The following is a 23219-nucleotide window of genomic DNA, read 5'->3' as shown; positions in this document are numbered from 1 at the left end:
CAGCTGTCCACTCAGAACTGGACTCGAGGTTCAAACCCATGAACCGTGAGATTATGACCTGAGACGAGAATAAGAGTTGGACGCTTAACGGACTGAGCCACCCAGGTGCCCCAAGATGAAACTTTTAAAAATTCATTTTCATTTCGGGGTAAATTTAGAATTGGAATGGTAGAGCTGGAGGGAAGTTTTGTAGTTTTAGGTGGGTCACTTCTCTATGCCTTTAAGTTAATTATACTTGTTCTGTGTAGTTGTACAAGAGTTAAATTAGATAGGAATTTAGACATAATTTCTTAAATTTTTACCCATTATGTACTATACACTATTGTAAGCCCTTTATATTAAATTTATTTAATCCACATAACAACACTTTAGGTACAGAGACTATTTTACCTGCTTTACAGATGGGGAAATTGAAGTAGAGAGATATTAAGTAGCTTGTCCAAGACCCCTCAACTAAATAAGTGGCAAAGCTGAGATTCTTACTCATGAGATTTAGTTCTACTTATAAGTAAAGATAATGCTTGCTATATTGTTAGAACATAAAGTAGGATATGTTGACCTCCCGTGGTAATTGAAAAACTTAGTTGCAGTAAGAATATGAGAGTTATAATTGTCCAGAAAGTCTTGCAAAATGATGATAAAAGCTTCATAGGTAATTGCAGAGACAGGCCTCTGAAATACTTGGGGTACCTGGGTGGCATAATAGGTTGAGGGTCCTACCCTTAATTTCTGCTCAGGTCATGATCCCAGGATCCTGGGATTGAGCCTCACGTCAGGCTCTGCACTGAGTATGGAGCCTGCTTAAGATTCTCTCTCTCCCTGCCTCTGCCCCTCTCCCCTGCTTATGTGCTCGCTTGTGCGTGCTCTCTCTCTCTGTAAAAAACAAAAACAACAAAAAAGGTGGGGCACCTGGGTGCCTAAGTAAGTTGAGAGTCTGACTCTTGATCTCTGCTCAGATTATGATCTCACAGTCTGTGAGATCTAGCCCCGTGGTTGGGCTCCATGCTTGAGATTTCTGCCCCTTCCTGACTTGTGTGTGTGTATGTGTGTGCTCTCTCTCTCTCTCAAAATAAATAAACTGAAAAGAAATTACCTGGTGAATAGACTTAAAATTTTATTTTTAACAAATTGCATTTTGCAAATGCTAGGCATGTTAGAAATTCTGATATTTCTTAAATAAGTATCATAAGACCATGTATTTTCTGATTGATTTAGGTTTCTTTCTTTATTAATACAAATGAAAATGGAAATTTCCATGAAACATTGAATGGACTCATTAAGTCTTAAAGCACATATTTATTGAGCACTTAGTTTCTGTCTCACTTTGTTCTAGGCACTGAGAGTATATCATTGAACAAAATAAAGTCCTTATTTTCATGGAATTTATATTCTGGTTGTGTAGGGATATATGTCAATAAGAAATAATAAATAAAAAAACTAAGACAGCTTATTAGAATGAGGATGATGAGGATACATGTTTTTAGATAGGATGACCAAAGAAAGCTTCTGCAGAAATTGAGTAGATACCTGAATAAAGTGTGGTACCCAACCCTGCTTTGGGAAACGATGCTCTAGGCAGAGGGATGACAAGGAGACTCATGGGGCACACAGAATAAGGGAAGAGGACTGAGACAGTTATGGGGATAGAGTAGGGGAATGTGGTCCCTTATACGGTCCATGGTTGGCCTTGTAAGCCATGCATGGTTAAGATTGAGCAGGTGGGAAATATTTGGAAGTTTTTGAGCAGAGGACAGACGCCATATGAGTTTCCTTGAACAACATCGCTTTGTATGGCTGTGTAAAAAATAAAGTGTATAGTGGGGGCAAGAGGTGAGTTATTTGTTATGATTTTTGATTGCCTCGAAATTTTTGAACCTTGTTATGTTTGGCACTGATTTTCATTCTCATAAATTCTGCTTTTCTAATTCAAATTCCCAACCTTCTTCATTTGCAATTGGGCCCTAGCATGTAAACTAGTCTTCTGAACTAGGATCCACTAATCAGAAGGCTTGTTGGAGACTTGGATTCTGAACTGAGCAGACCTGTTTGCTTGCTGAAGTTTTGCCAGTAGTGTCCATCTTGCAAACTTTTTTTTTAAGATTTTATTTTTTTAAGTAATTTCTACACCCATTGTGGGGCTCAGACTTAAAACTCTGAGATCAAGAGTTACATGCTGTACCAACTGAGCCAGCCAGGTGCAAATTTTCTTCTAGTTTTATGGTTGTGCCTCTGGTAGAAAAGTGGTGTTGGAGAGGCGGGGCAGTGTTGGTGTTTTTCATGTGATATTTTTGGGGTAATTGTAATGTGTATTCCTGGTTTCGGGGGATACTTGGATAGTCTTGAAGAAGATAAAAGTGAAGAGGATTCCAGTATTATTGTCAAGTAATAAAATATTACTTCAAGTAAGAGAATATTGTATGGGAAGTATGGGAATTGAGTAAGATCATAATAAGAGAATGCTTTAGTATTTATGGAAAAATTTATGGGTTCTAGGTCACGTTTCTTATGTAGAATTTGCAGATTGATTTGGAAAGAACACAAAATCTTGGATTTCTCTTTGTGTTGGTATCATTTTGCCTGATTCATGATTTCTCTTGGTTCAAGCTTGAAACTACAGAAGCAATGATATTATTAGTACTAAGGTATATATATTTATGTATTGATGTAACTTGGGAGAATCTAGCAAGTAACAAGGATCAGGCATAGAGTACAGTTGACTCTTGAACAGCATGAGTTTCAATGGTGCAGGTTTACTTCTGTGCAGATTTTATTGATACATACAGTACGGTATACAGTAGATGTATTGCTTCTTCCTTGGGATTTTTTTAGAAACCTTTTTTTTTTTTTTTTTTTTTTTTATGTTTTTTGAGAGACAGAGACTGTGCGAGCGGGGGAGGTCAGAGAGAGAGGGAGACACAGAATCCAAAGCAGGCTCCAGGCTCTGAGCTAGCTGTCAGCACAGAGCCTGATGTGGGGCTCGAACCCACCAACCGTGAGATCATGACCTGAGCCGAAGCCGGCCACTAAACTGACTGAGCCACCCAAGCGCCCCAGAAACCTTTCCTGTAGTATACTTTATTGTAAGAATATAGTATATAAAACATATACAAAATTGACTATGTTATTGATAAAGCTTCTGGTCAACAGTAGGTTGTTGGTAGTTAAGTTTTTGGGAATTCAAAAGTTATATGTGTATTTTCAACAAATGTGCACAGGTGTGTGTGTGTGTGTGTGTGTGTGTGTGTGTGTGTGTGTGTGTGTGTGTGTGTGTTGGTGCCCCTAACTCCCACATCGTTCAGTGGGCTCCTGTACTTGATTACAGATTGGAGTAGACAAAAAAGCAGCTTAGAAGAAGGGAATCGGGAAGATCTGCAACAATAAAGAGAGATAAGATACAAAGGCTAGAAGGTTAGAGGCCAAACTGTTCAGATTAGAGTTGAGGAGATAGGTGAATCTTTAACTGGATCGGTGAGATTTGGTGATAGAGCTGCATTCTGCCCTTACTTTTTGAGTTTTTGACTATTTGCTAAAGTATAGGAACAGATCTCAGTTGAGTGGCTCTAGATACTTGGTGTGGGAACAGGCAATTTGTAGTATCTGACTGAGCTAAGTAGTGCAGAGTTGGAGATTGGCATGGGCTCCTGTGGAGTAAACTATGCCAATTTTGTTCACTAGCTGTGGAAATCAAGAGTATACATATGTATTTTCTGGGTGTTTAAAAGGTATGTTCTTATTTGGTATTTTATTACATGGTTTTCCACATCTTAGAGGCAGATGTCAGTTTAGGTTTTGAAAGGTCCCTGCCATGTGCCGTATTTTGATACTTCTCTTCAGTTTTGTTTTTTTTTTTTAGATTTTATTTTTAGGTAATCTCTGCACCCAGTGTGGGGTTCCAACCCACAACCCCGAGATCAAGAGTTGCATGCCTGGGGCATCTGGGTGGCTCAGTCAGTTGAGCATCCGACTTCGGTTCAGGTCATGATCACGCAGTTTGTGAGTTCGAGTCCTGCATCGGGCTTTGTGGTGACACCTCAGAACCTGAAGCCTGGTTCGGATTCTGTGTCTCCTTCTCTCTCTGTGCTTCTTTCACTTGCATTCTGTCTCTCTCTCTCTCTTTCTCCTCTCTCTCAAAAATAAACATTAAAAAAAAAGTTGCATGCTCTACCAGCTGAGCCCCTTTTTTCATTTTTTTTTTTTTGATGTTTACTTGTTTTTGAGAAAAAGAGAGAGCAAAGGAGCTGTGAGGGGCAGAGAGAGAGAGGCACAGAACCTGAAGCAGGCTCCAGGCTCTTAGCTGTCAGCACAGAGCCCAGCGTGAGGCTCGAACTCACAAACCATGAGATCATAACCTGGGCCAAAGTTGGACACTCAACCTGAGCCACCTAGGTACCCTGTCTATTCAGTTTTTTAGTCCCATCAGAAATGTGAATGGTGGCTTTCCTTGTTTATGATGAGGGTAATGGAATTATTGTAGAAAATGATGAAGTCCTTAAAACCAAAATTATCTTCTTGGCTCTGCCCCCTCTTTGCTATGTGACTCTGGTCTTATTACAGCTCTCAAACCTCAATTTTACTTAAAATGGACTAATAGTTCTTACTTTATAGATCCGATGGGTGGGTTAAATGAAAAATAATGTAGAATACTACAGGGCCTGGCAGATTTCAAATGCTCAATAAATTTTAGTTATTAGACCCAATTTTAAATATTATTTAATTAAATGCTTAAACATTTTTAATGTTTTTATTTTTGAGTGACAGAGAGAGAGAGACAGAGCATGAGTGAGTGAGGAGCAGAGAACGGGAGGGAGACATAAAATCTGAAGCAAGCCCCAGGCTCTGAGCTGTCACCACAGAGCCTGATGTGGGGCCTGAACTCATAACCATAAGATCCTGACCTGAGTCGAAGTCAAATGCCCAACTGACTGAGCCACCCAGACACCCTTTAAATACTTAAGTTTATCTAGTCAGATTATTTTTTGTATGTGATGAGTTATCAGTGCACATTTAAATCAGTTAGACTACATTTAGAAAATAAAATAGGCATATGTAGTTTTAGGTTTTTTAACTTTTCTGTTTAAAGATGTGAAATGTGAAGCTTTTTAAAAAAGCAAATGTCTTTTAGCCAGACTTTTCATGTGAATTTTAAAATACTAGATTTCTAAAATAGGAATGGGAAGAAACAACCTTAGCATCGTATTATGAACATATTATATGATAAAAATTGAAGACACTCTTGTTAAAACTAGGAGGAAAGTAAAAATGCTCTCACTGTTATTCAGCATGGTTTGGTAGTACTAGTTAGCATAGTTAAGTTTTAAAAAAAGATAGAATTACAAAGAGAGGCATAAAAGATTTAAATAAGAAAAGCAGAATCAACAAAGTGCCAGCTAAAAAGAGAGAGAAAATAATATTCTTAGACTTTTGCATGCAAAGTCCAGGGGCTCATGAATCCCCTACAAAGGTACATGGATCTCATATTAGAATTCCTGATGTAGAGGAGAAAAAAAGATGGTTTATAATGAGTCAGCACTATTGAACCTAAGTGCTAAAGTGACTTAGTACAGATTTGATGCCTGTTTGGTAATACTCTGCCTATTCAACTCTGCTTTTGTAGTATGAAAGCAGTGAGAGAAAACACATGAAAGAATGAGCATATAGCCGTATTGCAAAAACGGCTGGAATTAGCTTTTGGGGTAATTTGCTTACCTCTGTTTTGTATTATTTGGGAACTTTTTCTAATGAGTATATTACTTGTGACATCAGGTAATGCATTTCTTGCTTAAATGATAGCGTCTGTGGTAACTAGCTTTATTAATATATTATTAAATACTTAGATTGAAGCAGGCATGTAGAAAAAGATGCAGCAGCTCTTCGAAGTCAGGGAATTTCTGTATATACAGAAAAGTTGCAGAGCTTCTGAAACTTGAAAATGCATACAGACCACTGGGAATCACGTAGGTCTGGGTAGAGCCTAAATTTGAGTTGCTGGGGAGATTCCAAAGGGAGCCCAAGATTCTGCATTGCTAACAATTCCCCAGGAGATACCCATGAAGCCAGTCCCGTAAACACAATTTGAATAGCAAGATTTTGTGTAATGACTCAACATTTACAAACACAAATTTCCAGTCTCTCTGGTAATAATTAATGAATGGACTTACTTGAACACATGGTGAGTCGTAGGCTCCCAGATTTTTTTTAGCTTTTTAGCTTTTATGTTTAGTTTGGAACTTCGATACTGCTAAGAAGTTCTTGAAAATGGTGTATGTTCCTACTTTCTTAACTAATATTTTCCTTTGATGTTTGGTTTCCTCCAGTGTTCTTTTGGTACTTGTGATCACTGGTTGTCATTTAATCTTTTTGTTTTCTCCATTTTTTACTACTTAGGTCTTATTAACAAAAATATAGTTAATTATGAATAATGAGTCATTACAGTTTGGTTAGTAGTGTCTTGGAGGTAAGATGTTGATTTCATTAATTTTCCTTAAAGAGGACAAGTTGTAATATTTGAGTTGTCTTTGTTTTTTATTTTGAACTTAAAACAATTATTTTTTAGTATTTTATTTTTGAGAGAGCACAAGCAGGTGAGGGGTAGTGAGAGAGGAGCAGAGGATCCAAACCAGGCTCTGCACTGAGAGTAGCAAGCCCCATATGGGGCTCAAACTCAAGAACTGTGAGATCACAACCTGATCTACATCTGTCAGATGGAGATGGATTGTTTGGGTGGTGTAACTTTTCCCATCCCTTTTACTTTACCTTATCTTTATTTTTGTGTTTAAATGTCTTTGTACAGCCTGTATTTACATCTTCATTTTTTGTAAAAATAAGAAAATGACTGTCTCATGTTTATTTATTGGTTTAGATCATTTATGTTTAATGTTTAAAACTATCATAGTACTATTTGTTTTCTGTTTTCTTTTCTCTTTTCTTTTTTAATTAAATATGCTCCACGATCAGCATGGAGCCCAACACAAAGCTTGAACTCACTACCCTATGAGACCAAGAGTCAAATGTTTAACTGACAGAATCATCCAGGCACTCCATACTATTTATTTTGTTAGTTCTCCCCCCCCCCCGCCCCTTTTCTGCAGTTTTTTGGGACTAACTTATTTTTAAAAGATTCCATTTATCTTTGTTGGCTGTGTTATACCTATTTGCTTTTTTTTTTTTTTTAGAAGTTATTCCTAGAGTGTGCAATGTATATCAATGACTTCTTATTATGTATCTTTAGATAACATACAATTCTATTTTCCTTCTTCACTGGGCTGTTATCATACATTTTAATTCTATATTAAATGAGTAATAAATGTCACAGCACATTTTTTATAGTCATTTAACTTTTAAAGAGATTTAAAAAGGAGAAAATTCTTTTTTATTTTCTTATATATTCATTATTTCTGGCATTGTTCTTTGTCTCAGTACAGATTTCCATCTGGTTTCATTCCTTCTCCCGGAAAAGCTTCCTTTAACATTTCTTGTAATGCAGGTGTGTACTAGTGATGATTTGGCAAGTTTGATGTCTGAAAAAAGTGTTCATGTCATCTTTTCTCCCCCCTTCACTTTCATTTGTGAAAGATAATTTCACTGGATATAGAATCTTAGGTTGAGAAGTTTTTTTTTCCTTATAGTGCTTTAAACATGTTGCTGCATTATCTTCTGACTTATTTAGAATTATGCTGTCATTTATACTTTTGTTCCTCTGTATGTAATGTGTCTTTTTTTTCTAGCTCCTTTGGTTTTTTTGTGCCTCATTTTCAGCCATTAGTTTATGATTTGCTTCTGTGTGGTTTTATTTTATATTTAATTCTACTTAAGATTTGTTGAGTTTCTGGGTGCCCAGGTGGCTTAGTTGGTTAAGTGTCAGCTTTGGCTCAGGTCATGATCTTGAGGTCTGTGGGTTTGAGCCCCGCGTCAGACTCTTTGCTGACAGCTTAAGCTGGATCCTGCTTCAGATTCTGTGTCTTCCTCTCTCTCTCTGCCCCTCCCCTTCTCATGCCTCTATCTTTGTCTTCTTCTCTCTGAAAAGTAAATAAACATAAAAAAAGTTTTTTTTAAAGATTTGTTGAGTTTCTTGGTTCTGTAGATTTATAGTTAAATCTCTTACTTTTTCCTCCCTTCTCATGTTTGTTTTCTTGTATGCTCTTTACATATAGAACATATTTATAATAGCTGTTTTAACCTCTTTGTATGCTAATTCCATCACTTCTGTAATTTCTGTCTTTATCGTCTGATTTTCCCCCAGTTTTGCAGAAAAATATATTTATATTTTTCTTTTTTTTTTTTTTTACATGCATGGTAGTTTTTGAAATCATTCTGATTTTTATCTTTTTTGTGACTTAGATTTTGTCTCTCTCTTAGATACTGTCTCTAACTTTTTTGGTGTATAGTTAAACTACTTGGAATCAGTTTAATCCTTTGAAATATTGCATTTAAGCTTTGCTAGGTAGGATAAGGTCCACAACAGGTTTCATGTGTGGCTCATTTTACCCCATGAATAAGGATGTTTTTCGAGGGCTGTACCTAATGCTCCATATATTGCAGGTCTTTTTTCCCTGGATAGTGGGAATGTGAACAGTTCCCAGCCCTTTACTGGCTTTGAAGATTGTTCTACTTAACTTTTTTTGTGTGTGATTCATTTTTCCGGGCTGGGATAGTTTATTCTCTCACATGTTCAGATTAATACTCCACCAGACCCATAAGAGGACTAGGTTTCAGAGATCCCTCTGTTCAGTTTTCCCTTGACACTCTAACCCGCAAATTCTGAACACCCAGCCTCACTGAACTTCGTTAATTTGGCTCCTCAGTTGAGTGAGAACACAAGGCTATTTGGGTTCTTCACCCTACACGTTGGCCCGGACACTGCTTGTAGTTAGTAAGTTGGGCCAATTGCAGATCTCATCTCATTTTGCTTATCTTCTGTGTTTTCTTTAGTTTTCTAATTGTTAATGATGGTGGTAGGTTAAATTGAGTCCCTTTTTCTTCTTCATTATAGCCAGAAGTAGAAACTGGTTTAATAATATGCGTCCTTTGACTTTTTATCCTGCCTGGACTAACTTAAATAAAAATTATGCATGTCACTTTATCCCTAAATACTTTAAAGTCTAGCTCCAAAAATTCAGAGTATTCTACTGTATAACCAAATGTTGTCATACTGAAGAAAATTAGGATCTCCTTAATAGTATCCAAGCCTGATTCTGGTTTGTCCAGGATTGTTTCCAAATGTATTTTGTTTCCTTCCTAATTGGATTATTTACTATTTTGCTATTTTGTTTTGTTTCTTTCATTGTTTTTGCTCTAGTATATTTGGCCAATATGAAGTTTATGGTTGTGTGGCTTTTCTCTTTCCTGTTCTTTTTGCTGTGATATAATGTGGGTAACTTCTTTTTCCCTTGTCTCTGAGCCATTGTTAGAAGGGTTGATTATTTGTGTTTTATCCACTTTTCTCCTGTCATGGGGTCATAATCATATACAACCTCTTTGAGAATTCCAGGGCTCTGTTCTCTTTTGGGATTAAAGAAAAAGTGTATGACTTCTGAGTATTAGGAGCAGCATCAGAAGTCTAGTGTGCTATGCTTTTCCACTTTCTCATTAGACTATTCTGTTTGTTTCCTTGGCTGCCTGTTTGAGATTATATCATTAGATTATGCTCAGTGTTGTATTAGTGCACTGGGTCTCTTGAATACAAGGAAAAAAACTCTGCTTGTAGCCTTTTCTTAAATTATTTTTTTATGTCTTTTATTTGTTTTCGAGAGAGAGAGAGAGACAGCGCGAGCAGGAGAGAGTCAGAGAGAGAGGGAGACACAGAATCCGAAGCAGGCTCCAGGCTCCGAGCTAGCTGTCAGCACAGAGCCTGACGTGGGGCTCGAACTCACAAACTGTGAGATCATGACCCGAGCCGAAGCCGGACGCTTAACCGACTGAGCCACCCAGGCGTCCCAGCTTGTAGCCTTTTCTAATTTCAGTGCTGTAAATATTCACCCTCCAAATCCCCCATGGCTGATTTCAAGCTACGAACATAATCTCATTGATTACATTTTTGGGAAGTGATCAGGTACTTATGAGCCTGTATTAGCGCACTGCAGCACACACTGGTTATATTCTTTTCTTACTTGGTTTCATTTCTTGAGGAATTTGTTTTTAACTTTTTTTTTGAGAGAGTGTAAGTAGGGGAGGGGCAGAGGGAGAGGGAGAGAGATTTTTTTAATGTTTATTGACTTCTGAGAGAGATTGAGAGCGCTAGCAGGGGAGGTTCAAAGAGGGAGGGAGACAGGATCCAAAGCAGGCTCTGTGCTGACAGTTGACAGCCTGATGTGGGGCTCAGACAAACTCACCAACTGTGAGATCATGACCTGAGCTGAATGACACTTAACCGACTGAGCTACCGAGGTGCCCCAAGAGAGAGAATCTCAAGCAGGCCTCACACCCATTGTGGAGCTATCCGTCTCGGGACTGTGAGATCATGCATGACCTGAGCTGAAATCAAGAGTCAGACGCTTAACCTAGTGAGACACCCAGGCGCCCCAAGAATTTTCTTAAAACCTTTTTTTTAACATTTATTCATTTTTGAGAGACAGAGTCAGAGTACAAGCAAGGGGGGTGGGCAGAGAGAGAGGGAGACAGAATCCAAAGCAAACTCCAGGCTCTGAGTCATCAGCACAGAGGCTGATGTAGGACTTGACCCCATGAACCATGAGATCATGACCTGAGCCGAAGTCAGACACTTAACTGACTGAACCACCCACGTGCCCCAAGAATCTTTTTTTTTTATGTTTTATTTATTATTTTTGATACAGAGAGAGACAGAGCATGAGAGGGGGAGGGGCAGAGAGAGAAGGAGACACAGAACCGGAAGGAGGCTCCAGGCTCTGAGCTAGCCATCAGCACAGAGCCTGATGCGGGACTTGAACCCACGAACGTGAGATCTGACCTGAGCCGACGTCGGAGGCTTAACTGACTGAGCCACCCAGGCGCCCTTTTTTTTTTTTCTTTAAATATGGGAGGGTGTGCTGGTTTTTATATGTTTTCCCCCCCATGGATCCCCATTGTTTTATTAGTATTGGGGGAGATAAATTACATAAGAGTTTCAATACATTATCTTCAACATTTTTGTTTTTATATTACTGAGATCATGTCATAAATACTGCTATTTAGGTATAGCTAACACAGAAACATAGGTCTTATATAGAAGATGATAATAATGTGGAGTTGGTAACTATATGTTCCTGTGTAACCTTTTTAACTTGACCAATTAAACTCTGAATTGTGTTTTATCTCAGTTATAAAGATCCAGAAAATCATTATTCAGATCCTTTGCCAGTGAAAGTAAACATTATCTTGCCTTAGAAAATTTCTTTGTGTGTGTGGGACAGAGAAAAGATGACTGGTTAATAACTCAGGAATGTTCCATCCATGCAAATAATTGAGCTTTTATCACCTGTCACTGAAGCAGCCATAGTTATTGTTTTAAGTTATCAGAAGTGGCAGAACACTTTATCTGAACTGTAACTTAAAAAGTTGACTTTTTTGGTGCTGGAAAAGGAGTGTAAGCGGTAACTTTGCAAAGCCAGGTGTGTGCTGTGGCTATTCAGTCCGCTTGAATACAATTCAGTAATCCAGTGGAAATCCTACATTTGATTTTCAAAATGACAGAAACCACCCAAAAATTCTCATACTACAGCTTCCTCATTCTTCATTTCTTCTTGATATTTTCTCTTGTGTGCCATGTTTTTTAAACCTAAATATAAGCTTAAAAATATTTTTAAAGAATATGGTAATGTGTAGTATAATATTTGATTCCATTATTTAGTCTTGATTTTTAAACATTTCATACTAGGAGGTTTTATCGTTTCTTATACTCTAGCTTCACTGTATTTTCTTTGTTAGTTGCAAAGATAGTTTTGGTTTCCATTCTTGTCATTTCTCTTGAGAACAGTGCATTCAAGAGTAGAGTGAAGTGATTCATCAATAATAGTTTAAAGTAAATGATCCTTTAATGCCAACCTTTGTGCTAAGCAGTTCACATGCATTTAAGGTATCCCATATCTCTATTTTATAGATTAAAAAACCTAAGATTTTTAAAAAGTTAAAAAGTTACCCAACTCATGTAGTCATTGCTAGGAAGTGTCAGAATGCAGTGGGAGGAAGAACTAGAGGAAGAGACGAAGGAGATGAAGAAGAAGAGGAAGAGGAAGAGGAAGAGGAAGAAGAAGAAGAAGAAGAAGAGGCAGAGGAAGAAGAAGAAGAAGAAGAAGAAGAAGAGGCAGAGGAAGAAGAAGAAGAAGAAGAAGAAGAAGAAGAAGAAGAAGAAGAAGAAGAAGAAGAAGAAGAAGAAGAGGAGGAGGAGGAGGAGGAGGAGGAGGAGGAGGAGGAGGAGGAGGAGGAGGAGGAGGAGGAGGAGGAGGAGAATGAAGAAAGAAGGAGGGGGAGGAGGAGGACAATTATTTACCATGCCTACTGTATTGGAGGCACTTTGCTAATTGCCACCTGTGGCTTAAATCATAATCCAGACAGCCTTAAGAGAGAGAGAGATTTTACTTCTCTCCAGTTAAAAAAATTTTTTTTAATGTTTATTTATTTTTGAGAGACAGAGATAGCGCATGACCAGGGGAGGGGCAGATAAAGAGAGGGAAACACAGAATCCGAAGTAGGTTCCAGGCTCTGAGCTGTCAGTACAGAGCCTGACATGGGGCTCGAGCTCAAACTGTGAGATCATGACCTAAGCCAAATGGATGCTTAACCAACTGAACCACCCAGGCATCCCTACTTCTCCTCTTTTTTAAGGATGGAGCAGTAAAGCTAAGTTTTCCATTTGATCACGGAAACAAGCTAATAAATGAAGGTAATGGGATTTAAACCCAGTAGTTTTTTTTATTCTAGTAAAAAAATGCTTACCATAAAGTTTGCTACCTTAACCATTTCTAAGTGTACAGCTCAGTAGTGTTAAGTATTTTTACCTTGTTGTGCAGTCGTTCTCCAGCCCGTAAATCCAGATCATTTGACATAAGAATTTGTTTCCTTAACTGCATAATGACGAGTCGGACTTGTACATACAGAAAATTCAGTGATGGACACTTAGGCTTTATGCAGTACATTAGAGAAACCATTACAGTTTCTTTTTTAAAAACAAACCTGGTGTTTTGTTCTATAAAAGAGGGCAGTTTACTTTAGGAAGAAATTTTGATTTTTTAAGGAATCACTCATGGTGAAGATGGAGAAACCAGGACTGAATTTATCCCCCTGCCCGAAATAAACTAAGGAAACTAAGGAAAAAAACAGAGAAACCACAGTTTTTAAGACTGGTCACCTGGTCACCAGATTGTAAGGACAGTGATCGCTGAGAGAGGGGAAATATTTTTAAATGAGTCAAGACCTATGATTGTTCCAGCTTTCTATCTTGAGAAAATGTCCATCTGCCGTAGTCGTATGAGAAGGAACCTAGGTGGGGGCCACCTAACTCTCTCTGAGTTGAGGAGATGAAACTGAGACTCCAGAGGGACCAAAGCAATCATAGAATATCAGAGTGAAGAACACTGCATAGAGAGAGCATCTCTGAGATTTGCAAAGGGTTCCCCTGGTATTTGGCAGATTATTGACCAATGCATACATGTGAAGAAACTATCTGAGTCCAGGGAAAGAAACAGTACCTTGTCTTCACATAAAGCAGGAAATAGTGCCTGTTCTTGTTGGCCAGACTGGAAAAACTCTTAATTTGTGGAGCAACAGTAGACTACTCAGGAAGGTCTTTCTTCAATAGTGGGGAATAATTAGCCCTACACCGAGTTCCACACCCACCTAACAAATTATAAATGCGAGACCCACAAGGATCAAACTTTCCAAGTAACTGTACTTTCTCCTATAATGGAACCTGAGAATATTTATAAAAATACAAAAAATGCCTGCCACCAAATAAAGTGAAATTTGTAATGTCTGGCATCCATTTAGTGAAAGATGATAAGGCATGCATTGAAGCAGGAAAATAGTAATCCATAATGAGAAGAATAAGCACCCAACTGGAACCAACGTAGAAGTGACACAGGTATTAGAATTAACAGACAAAGCACTAAAAAAGTTATTATGACTGTGTTTCCTATAATATAAGTAGAGACATAGAAAATAAAATGCAAATCTAACTTCTGGAGATGAAAACTATACAGTTTTCAGTGGGAAGTATACTGGATGGCATTAACAACAAGTTAGACATTGCAGAATATTAGTGAATTAGAAGACATAGCAGTAGAAACAACTCAAAATAAAAAGAGGTAAAAGAATTTTGATGAATATTAAAAACCACTAGTGGACTTGAGAAAGATTTGAGTGACCTGATATACTTGTAATTGGAATCCTTCTGGAGAAAGATGGAGAGGGTTCAACAACAACACCACCACCACCACCACCACCACCAACAAAAACTGGAAGAAATAATGGTTGAAAAACTGTCCACCCACAGATCCAAGAAGTTCACTGATGTAAAGCTCAAGAAATATGAGTAAACCAAAGCACGTCATAATTAAATTGCTCAAAGCTAAAGATAAAGAGGAAAACCTTAAAAGCAAACTAGGGAGGGTAAAGACACATTGTATTCAGGGGAGCAAGATAAGGATGACAGATTTCATGTCAGAAGAAATACAATTGAAAAGATGGTGGAGCAACATTTTAGAAGTATTTAAAGAAAAATATATGAACCTGTCAACCTATACTTCTGTGCCCTTTGAAAATATTTTTCAAAAGTGAAGACAGAATAAAGACTTAAGACATACAAAAGCTGGGAGGGTTTTTCAGCAGCAGAAGAAATGTTAGAGGAAGTCATCCAGAAGGAAAGTGATACTAGATGGAAATATAGATTCACATAAAGGAATAAAGAACTCTGAACGTGATGATTAAAGGAGATTTTTTTTCTTGTTATTTAAACCTCCTTTAAAGATAATTATTTCAGGACACCTGGGTGGCTCAATCAGTTAAGCGTCTCACTTTGGCTCAGGTCATGATCTCATGATTCATGGTTGTGAGTTCCCTGTCAGGCTCTGTGCTGACAGTTTGGAGTCTGGAGGCTGCTTCAGATTCTGTGTCTCCCTCTCTCTGCCCCTCCCTTGCTAGTGCTCTGTCTTTCACTCTTTCAAAAATAAATAAATGTTAAAAAAATTTAATAAAGTAATTATTTCAACCCAAACAGCAATAATATATTGTGGGGTTTATAAGATATATATAAGTAAAATATACAATGGCAATAACCTAAAGGCGAGGGGGACAGAAATGGAAGTATACTATTGTTAGGTTCTTATACCTGACATGTTATTTCACTTGAAGGTAGGCAGGGATAAGTTAATGAAGTATGGTCTAAGCCTTAAAGCAACTACTAAAATAACCAAAGAGTTTTACTAATAAGCCAATGAAGAGATAATGAAATCACAAAAAATGATTAGTCCAGAAGAAGGAAAAAGGAACAAAGTACAGATGAGTCAAATAGAAATAAATGACATTGTTTGACTTAAACATACCCATATTAGTAACTACTTCATCTTATTAAAAGTTTTTTTTTAATGTCTTTTTATATTTGAGAGAGAGAGGCACAGAGTATGAGTTGGGGAGGGGCAGAGAGAGAGAGAGAGAGAGAGAAGGAGACACAGAATCTGAAGCAGGCTTCAGGCTCTGGCTGTCAGCATAGAGCCTGACATAGGACTTGAACTCAAGTACAGTAAGATCATGACCTGAGCAGAAGTCGATGCTTAACTGATGGAGCCACCCAGGCGCCCTCCTAGTAACTACTTTAAATGTAAATGATCTAGACATCCCAATTAAAAGGGAGAGACTATCAAATTGGATTAAAAGCAAGACCCAAGGGGTGCTTCACTGGCTCAATTGGTAGAACATGTAACTCTTGATCTCAGGGTTGTGAGTTCAAGCCCAGTGTTGGGAGTAGAGATTACTGAAAGAAAAAAAGCAAGACCTGATTATATGCTGCTTATGACAAATTCACTTTAAGTATCAAGATACGGATAGATTAAAAGTAAAAGGATGGAAAAAGATACACTATGCTAGTCCAAAAAAGAAAAAAAAAGAGGGTAGTGGCTATATTAATATCAACGTAGATTTTAGGACATAGAATATTGCCAAGAATAAAGAAGATCATTTGTTAATGATAAGGGATGAATTAATTAATCCAAAAGGCATGATAATCATTAACATTTATGCATGTAATAACAGTGGCAAAAATCAGTGAAGCAGACAATTGCAGGGGAAGAACAGAAGATTACAATTATAGACAGATTTCAGTACCTTTCTCTTGATAATAGAAAAAATAAATAGAAAAATCAGTAAGGATATAAAAGACTTGAACAACCCCATCAACCAACTTGACTGGTTAACATTTATAGAATACTCAGTAAGAACAGAAATTGACATTTCTGGAGCACTCATCATTAATAGCAGAATATACAGTCTTTTCAAGCGCACATGAATATTGTAAAGATAATATTCTGGTCATAAAGTAACTCTCTGTGTATTTAAAAGGTTTGATATACAAAGCATATTTTCTGGATATAATGGGATAAATTAGAAGTCACTAGCAGAAAGATAATTGAGAAAATCGTTAGTATTTGGAAAATAAGTAACAGACTTCTAAATAGCACATGGATCAAAAAGTAAATTAGAAAGGATAGTAAATAGAATAAAATGGTAACAGTGTAACAGAATCTATGGGATGCTGCTAAATCGGCATTAGGGGTACATTTATAGCACTAAACATCTGGATTAGAGAAGAAACAAAGTCTTAACTCAGTAGCATTACATTATGAAACAAAAAAGAAGAGCAATTAAACTCTAAGCAGAAAAGAAATAATGAAGATCAAAGGGAAAATCAATAAATAGAAAACAAAAATAGGGAAAATCAGAGGAAAGAAAAGTTGTGGTTTTTTTTTTTTTTTTTTTGAGAAGATAAATCAGTAAATTTCTAGCTATTCTGATCAGGAATGAAAGAGACAAGATATAGACTGCCAGTATCAGAATGGGAGAGGTAACATCACTACAGATTCAAAAAGATATAAAAAACATAATAAGGGAATATTATGGGCAGTTTTATTTCCATAACTTTAATATCTGAGGTGAAATGGATAAGTTCATGCAAAGCTCATTTAAGAAGTAGATAACCTAAATAGCCCTTTATCTATATATGAAATTGAAATTGTAGCTAATAACCTTTTCACAAAGAGAACTCTAGGCCAGGATGGCTTTACTGCTGAATTCTGCCAAATATTTAAGGAGGTACAAATACTAAAGCTATATAAATATGTCCAAAAAGTTGAAAAAGAGGTAATATTTTCTAAGTCCTCTTTTACTCTAATATCAAAACTTGGCAAAGATAGTACAAAAAACAGAAAACTACAGACCAGTGGCTCTCATGAACACAGATAACAAAGATACTAAACAAAGTTATATTAGCAAATTAAATCCAACAGTATTGTAAAAGATAATATACCATAATCAAGTGTGGTTTATTTCAGTAATGAAGCTTGGTTTAATATTAGAAAATCAGTCAATTTTGGGAGCTCCTGAATGGCTCAATCGGTTAAGGATTTGACTTCGGTTCAGGTCATGATCTCAAAGTTCATGAGTTCAAGCCCTGCGTTGGGCTCTGTGCTGATAGCTCAGAGCCTCAAGCCTGCTTCAGATTCTGTGTCTCCCTCTCTCTCTCTGTCCCTCCCCCCATCACCCTCTGTTTCTCTCTGTCTGGCTCTCAAGAAGAAATAAATATTAAAAAATTTTTTAAAAAGAAAATCAGTCAATCTTAATTCATCATGTTAATAAACTAAACAGAAAAAATCCATACAATCAACTTACTAGGTGCAGAAAGAGCAGGTGACACGTCAGTATCTGTTCCTGATAGTTTTATCAACTAAATATTAATAGAAAACTTAGCGTGATAAAAGACATCAAAGACAAACCTGTGGCTAACATGCAAATTTTTGTGTATGGTTGAAATTCTCATTACAATAAATTTTAAGAAAAATGTATATGAAAATGAGATACTAACATCAGTGAGACAATTGTTTTCATACGTATGTGTAGATATTGGAATAATCATGGAATCATATTAGGACTAGAATGGACCTTCAAGGTGATACTGATTCAAACTGTTTATTTTTTATAGGTCAATATGGAAATCCTTTAAATAAATACATTAGACATTATGAAGGATTATCTTATGATGTGGATTCATTACACCAAAAACACCAGCGTGCCAAAAGAGCAATTTCACATGAGGACCAGTTTTTACGTCTAAATTTCCATGCCCATGGAAGGTGAGTAAATTTGTTGCTGTGTATGAAGTTTTCCTATATTCAGTCTAAGTTAAAAGATTCTTCTTTGTGCCATTGATTTTCCTTCTAATAGAAAGGTCCCCATTTGGAAATTCAGCCTCCTCTAGAATTTGGTAAAGAATGTTTTCTTTAAAAATGGATTACCCTTTATGTATTAAGGCAACAGTCAAATTTAAATATTTTAAAATTTTGAATCCAATCCTCTGTTATATTTTTAAAGGATATATCTTTAGGAAGATTCTTTGTTCATAATCTACCACTACTTTTTATGTGTTTTATGGATCAATAGACCTGTCTTCTGGTGCCAGCAGTAAAGGTAGCTGGTTTTATGTCATTAAGTCATTTAATTTCTCATTAACTCAATTTTATGAACTCTAAAATGACAGTTTGTAGACAGTTTACCTACTGTACTGCTATGTCTCAGACAGAATTGTTAAGGGATAAAGAACAGGGAGCCAGGGAAGAAAGATAAAAATCTCATTTGTAGAGTGCCTGGGGGTGTCCCAGGTGGATAGATGCTTTATATGCATTTTTTATTTAATCTTCTCAAAACCCAAACAAGGTAAATATCTTTTTATATCTGAGGAAACTAAGGCTCAGAGAAGTTAAATTATTTCTTTAAAGTTACATAGCATAGATTTGAGCCAGACCTGACTGACTCAAACCCCGTACTTTTTTCTTTATATTGGTTGGGGGTACTTAGATACAAAATCTTAGAGCATTCCCTGTTAGATTCTCTGACTTGCTTACTGTATTTGCTTACTATTCCTTCTGTGTTTTTCCTATTGATATAACCCTGATTTATTGTTCACCTCCTAATAGGTTTCCCAGCTTCCTTTCCATTTATCATTAAAGCTATATCCTATGGACTGCTACAAGATGACTGTTCCTTAAATGCTTGCTTTTTCATGTCAGCTTACTGTTCTAAAGTCCTCAATTAGTGATTGTAAGCCAGATTTCTTCACTTGGCTTTCAAGATTCTCGTTAAATTAATTCTAGTCTATTTTTGTAAACTTTGTTCCATTTCCCAACATTGTCTTTTTCACCCAGAATGATCATCTGGTTGCTGAATATACCAAGAGCAATTTGTTCTCTGAGTCATTTAAGTCTTGATCATCTTTTAATGTACAGTTTAAGTTCTACTTCTTGAAAAGTATACCTTCCTTGGAACTTTTAAATTGCTCATCTATACAATTGGTATTTGATTTGTCTGTCTTCGTTTTCATGAATGTATTTTATTTTTCTGTAACTGTTTTTTGTTCCTCACAGGGAGGCATCCTGGCTACTATTTACTAATGTTTATTTTTTGTACTTATGCTTAAGTACAGACGTACAGGTGCTTGAAAGAAAGATATTAATGGATGAATAGATAATTATTTTAATCAGATATAAAATTATTAATTACTAATCAGATAATAAAAATACTGTGAAACTTATTTTGCACGAAATAAATACTACTTAAATTAACTTATTTTCTGGGGCGCCTGGGTGGTTCAGTTGGTTAAGCGTCTGACTGGCTCAGGTCATGATCTCACAGTCTGTGGGTTCGAGCCCCGCGTCGGGCTCTGTCCTGACAGCTAGCTGAGAGCTTGGAGCCTGTCTTAGGTTGCTGTGTCTTCCTCTCTCTCTGACCCTCCCCTGCTCACACTGTCTCTCTCTCTCTCTCAAAAATAATTAAACATTAAAAAATGAACTTATTTTCCATATTAAAGCGTAATAATCATTGTAGAAAAAAAGTACTTTTAAGTTATAAAATCTTTTGCTTTGATTTGAAGAAAGTAAAAAGATTCATTTTAGGGTTTTTTTCTTTTTAGGTAAGAATATTAGTGGCAGCAATTTATGTAAATTTTAATGACCCTTAACTTCAGATATTTTTAAATTACCCATTCTTTATCAGTATCGTGAAATAATAGCAACCTTTTAGCCTTCCTAAGTATTTAGTGACCACCTCAAAATAAATTTAGTATTATATTCCAAATACAGTGTAACTACCAAAATGAAAAGTAGAGATTCTAGCTGCCTTTGGTTTGGATACCACATTCCTATTACATCATTAGATTTTTTTATTTGATCTGTCACATAATTCATACTGAGATTGTGGCCGAGCTAAACTCCTAGCTCTCCTCCACCCTCCCTTTTTGTTGTGTTTGTGTGTGTGAGAGAGAATGAGCATGTGATTGCATGTTATTTATTCATCCATAAACTTATTTATTGACTAGTTAAAAGTTACGTAGTTTAGGCTGTGGGTGGTAGAAACAAAGTACTTGCTTTGTAGTTAAAATGCTATAGGTATTCAAATGATGCTTCAGGCTGAGGCTCTCAACAAAGGGATCTGCAGCCAGGAGATCTCAGGCTGTGTGTAAGTGGTCATCTTAGGTACTTTTAACAAAAATCTGTTAAATCAACTATATATATGTGTTACTTTTTCTAGAGTAGATCTGAATTGAGGTATTGTATTTTACTGTTTCAGTTATCATACTTGTATATTCATGCGGTCTCAGAATTTGTGCCCTAAAATGTGGTCATTTTAATTACACTGTAACATACATTATTTAAAAATGTGATGATCTGATACTTTTCTCTCTTTCTTTGCAAAGGTCTATAAAATGACCTGGATTGGTATAGTTACAGATTTCCTGCTCAGTCTCTTCCTCTTCCACCATATACAAAAAGTTAATTTTGGGGGTGCCTGGGTGGCTCATTCAGTTGAGCGTCCGGCTTCGGCTCAGGTCATGATCTCACGGTTCGTGGGTTCGAGCCCCGCATCAGGCTCTGTGCTGGCAGCTAGCTCAGAGCCTGGAGCCTGTCTCAGAATCTGTGTCTCCCTCTCTCTCTGACCCTCCCCTGCTCACGCTGTCTCTCTCTGTCTCTTAAAAATAAATAAAAAGCATTAAAAAAAATTAGATAAAAAAAAAGTTAATTTTGGTACTCTACAACTCCCCTTGAGCAGGATTTGTATTGATATACAAATTATGGGTTATTTGGTTAATAACAATTTATAATACAAATAAGAAGTGATTATTATAAAATAACAGTGTGTTGATTAGTAGTATGTTTACAAAGTGTTTATAACAACTCAGATACTTGACATTTTCTTTTGCAGTTTGGAACATAAGTTCTCCATACTCCTAAATTTTGAGGGTATCAAGAATAAAGTCCAAGTAATCTGTAAAAGATATAAATATTCCCTTTGATGGGTCCTGACTAGATTTGGGCTATTAATCTGGGGGTGTCTGGATTTTATCTTTGTCATATCATGAGTGGGGTAGCAGAAAGATAGGACAGGACACTTTTTCCTCCGTAGACAAGCAAGCATACTTGAGAAACAGAGGTAAGAATCCAGGGAGCACAAACAGATGCCAGAACAGTAAAGAAGAACAAGAGAATAAATTTAAATTGTGTATACGTGCTATTATTGTGCATGAGGAAAAACTAAAATTTGAAAAGTACTGACTTGGCAATGAAATCTTTCCCAGAGAAAGCAAGTTTGAGCAAAAATTTATAAAGGAAAAGGCTATTTATTTATTTAGTACCTACTTTATGTCAGGTAAAGTTCCCTTTAGTATATATCATTAAACTATATTTCATATTGCTTTTTGTTTTACTCATGGGGTTTCTAGGAAATCATATTCTTTATTCTTGCCTGTTTTCTTTTTATATAGAAATTAAAAACCTAACAAATATGTTTTTTAAAAAATCTGAAGATGGGGGTACCTGGGTGGCTCTGTCAGTTAAACGTCCAGCTCTTGATCTTGGTCATGTCATGTTCTCATGGTCTGTGAGTTCGAGCCTTGTACAGAGCAGAGCCTGCTTGGGGTTCTGTCTCTTCCTCTCTCTGCCCCTCCCTCTTACTCTCTCTGTCTGTCTCTCAAAATAAAACTTAAAAAAAATTTGAAGGGATACTGGCTATTTGAATTACTTCCTGAATTATAAGAAAAAAACAAGAGCTGTATTGTATTCATGTTAATTTTGTATTTAAAAGGCTAAATTGAGAGCTAATGATTGCTCTGAGTTTAGCTTCTTAGACATGATTTCAACATGAAATATTTTTATTTTACATGTTTTTAAGGACTAATTAGGCTTTATGAGAATGAGAGATTGAAAAGGAAATGAAAGAGTCTAAAAGTATGTTTATGGGGAACCAGGTTGGCTCAGTTCGTGGAGCATGTGACTCATTCTCAGGGTTGTGAGTTCAAGCACCACATTGATTGGGCGTGGAGCCGAGTAGAATAGAATAGAATAGAATAGAATAGAATAGAATAGAATAGAATAGAATAGACTGAAACAGAAGTGGCTTTGGGTCAACTGGGTGGTTCATTTGGTTAAGCTTCTGACTTCGGCTCAGGTCATGATCTCGTTGTTTGTGGGTTCGGGTCCCGCATCAGGCTCTGTGCTGACAGCTCAGAGCCTGGAGCCTGCTTCAGATTCTGTCTCCCTCTCTGCCCTCCCCCTGCCCATTCTGTCTCTCAAAAGTGAATAAACATTCAAAATAATTTTATAAAAAAGTGCTTTTCTGACTGTTTTTAATTCTTTTGATAGCTCATTACCTCTAAAAGTTTATCAAAAATAGGTTTGTATCTGATGGCATATTTAATGTCAGAGTTTCTAGAATTGGTGATCTTAGACAGTAAATGTCAGAAATTAAGTATATTTTAGTAGTAGAAAACCCTGTCTGTCATTTTCCTTATTTGTAAATTATATTTCATACTAAAATATATACTTTTAAAATATATTGCATGTGCCGTTGGGTTTTTATGAGACAAGTATTCCAGCTTAGGTTTAATTTGGATTCATAGCCGTTCTTGGTTTTTTTTTATTTCTTCAAGTGATTAAGCCCCATGTAAGTTGTGCTGTTTCTTAAAAGTATAGCAAGGATTTTATTAAAAAATTTTTTTTTGAATGTTTTACTTA

The 23219-nt window shown here is 36.5% G+C and overlaps 1 protein-coding gene across 1 annotated transcript in view; it reads left to right on the top strand.

Moving 5' to 3' along the window:
- The window catches only part of ADAM10 (ADAM metallopeptidase domain 10), a 133684-nt gene that overhangs the window by 16097 nt on the left and 94368 nt on the right, over positions 1-23219 (top strand). The window contains exon 2 of the mRNA XM_029951142.1: positions 18140-18290. Within this exon, the coding sequence (XP_029807002.1) occupies positions 18140-18290 (151 nt within the window). The remainder of the gene's footprint in view (positions 1-18139; positions 18291-23219) is intronic.

This window comes from Suricata suricatta, chromosome 9, assembly GCF_006229205.1.
Source record: "Suricata suricatta isolate VVHF042 chromosome 9, meerkat_22Aug2017_6uvM2_HiC, whole genome shotgun sequence".
Taxonomy (NCBI): domain Eukaryota; kingdom Metazoa; phylum Chordata; class Mammalia; order Carnivora; family Herpestidae; genus Suricata; species Suricata suricatta.
Note: the sequence above shows the minus strand (reverse complement) of the source record. Positions and strands in the feature narration are given on the sequence as shown.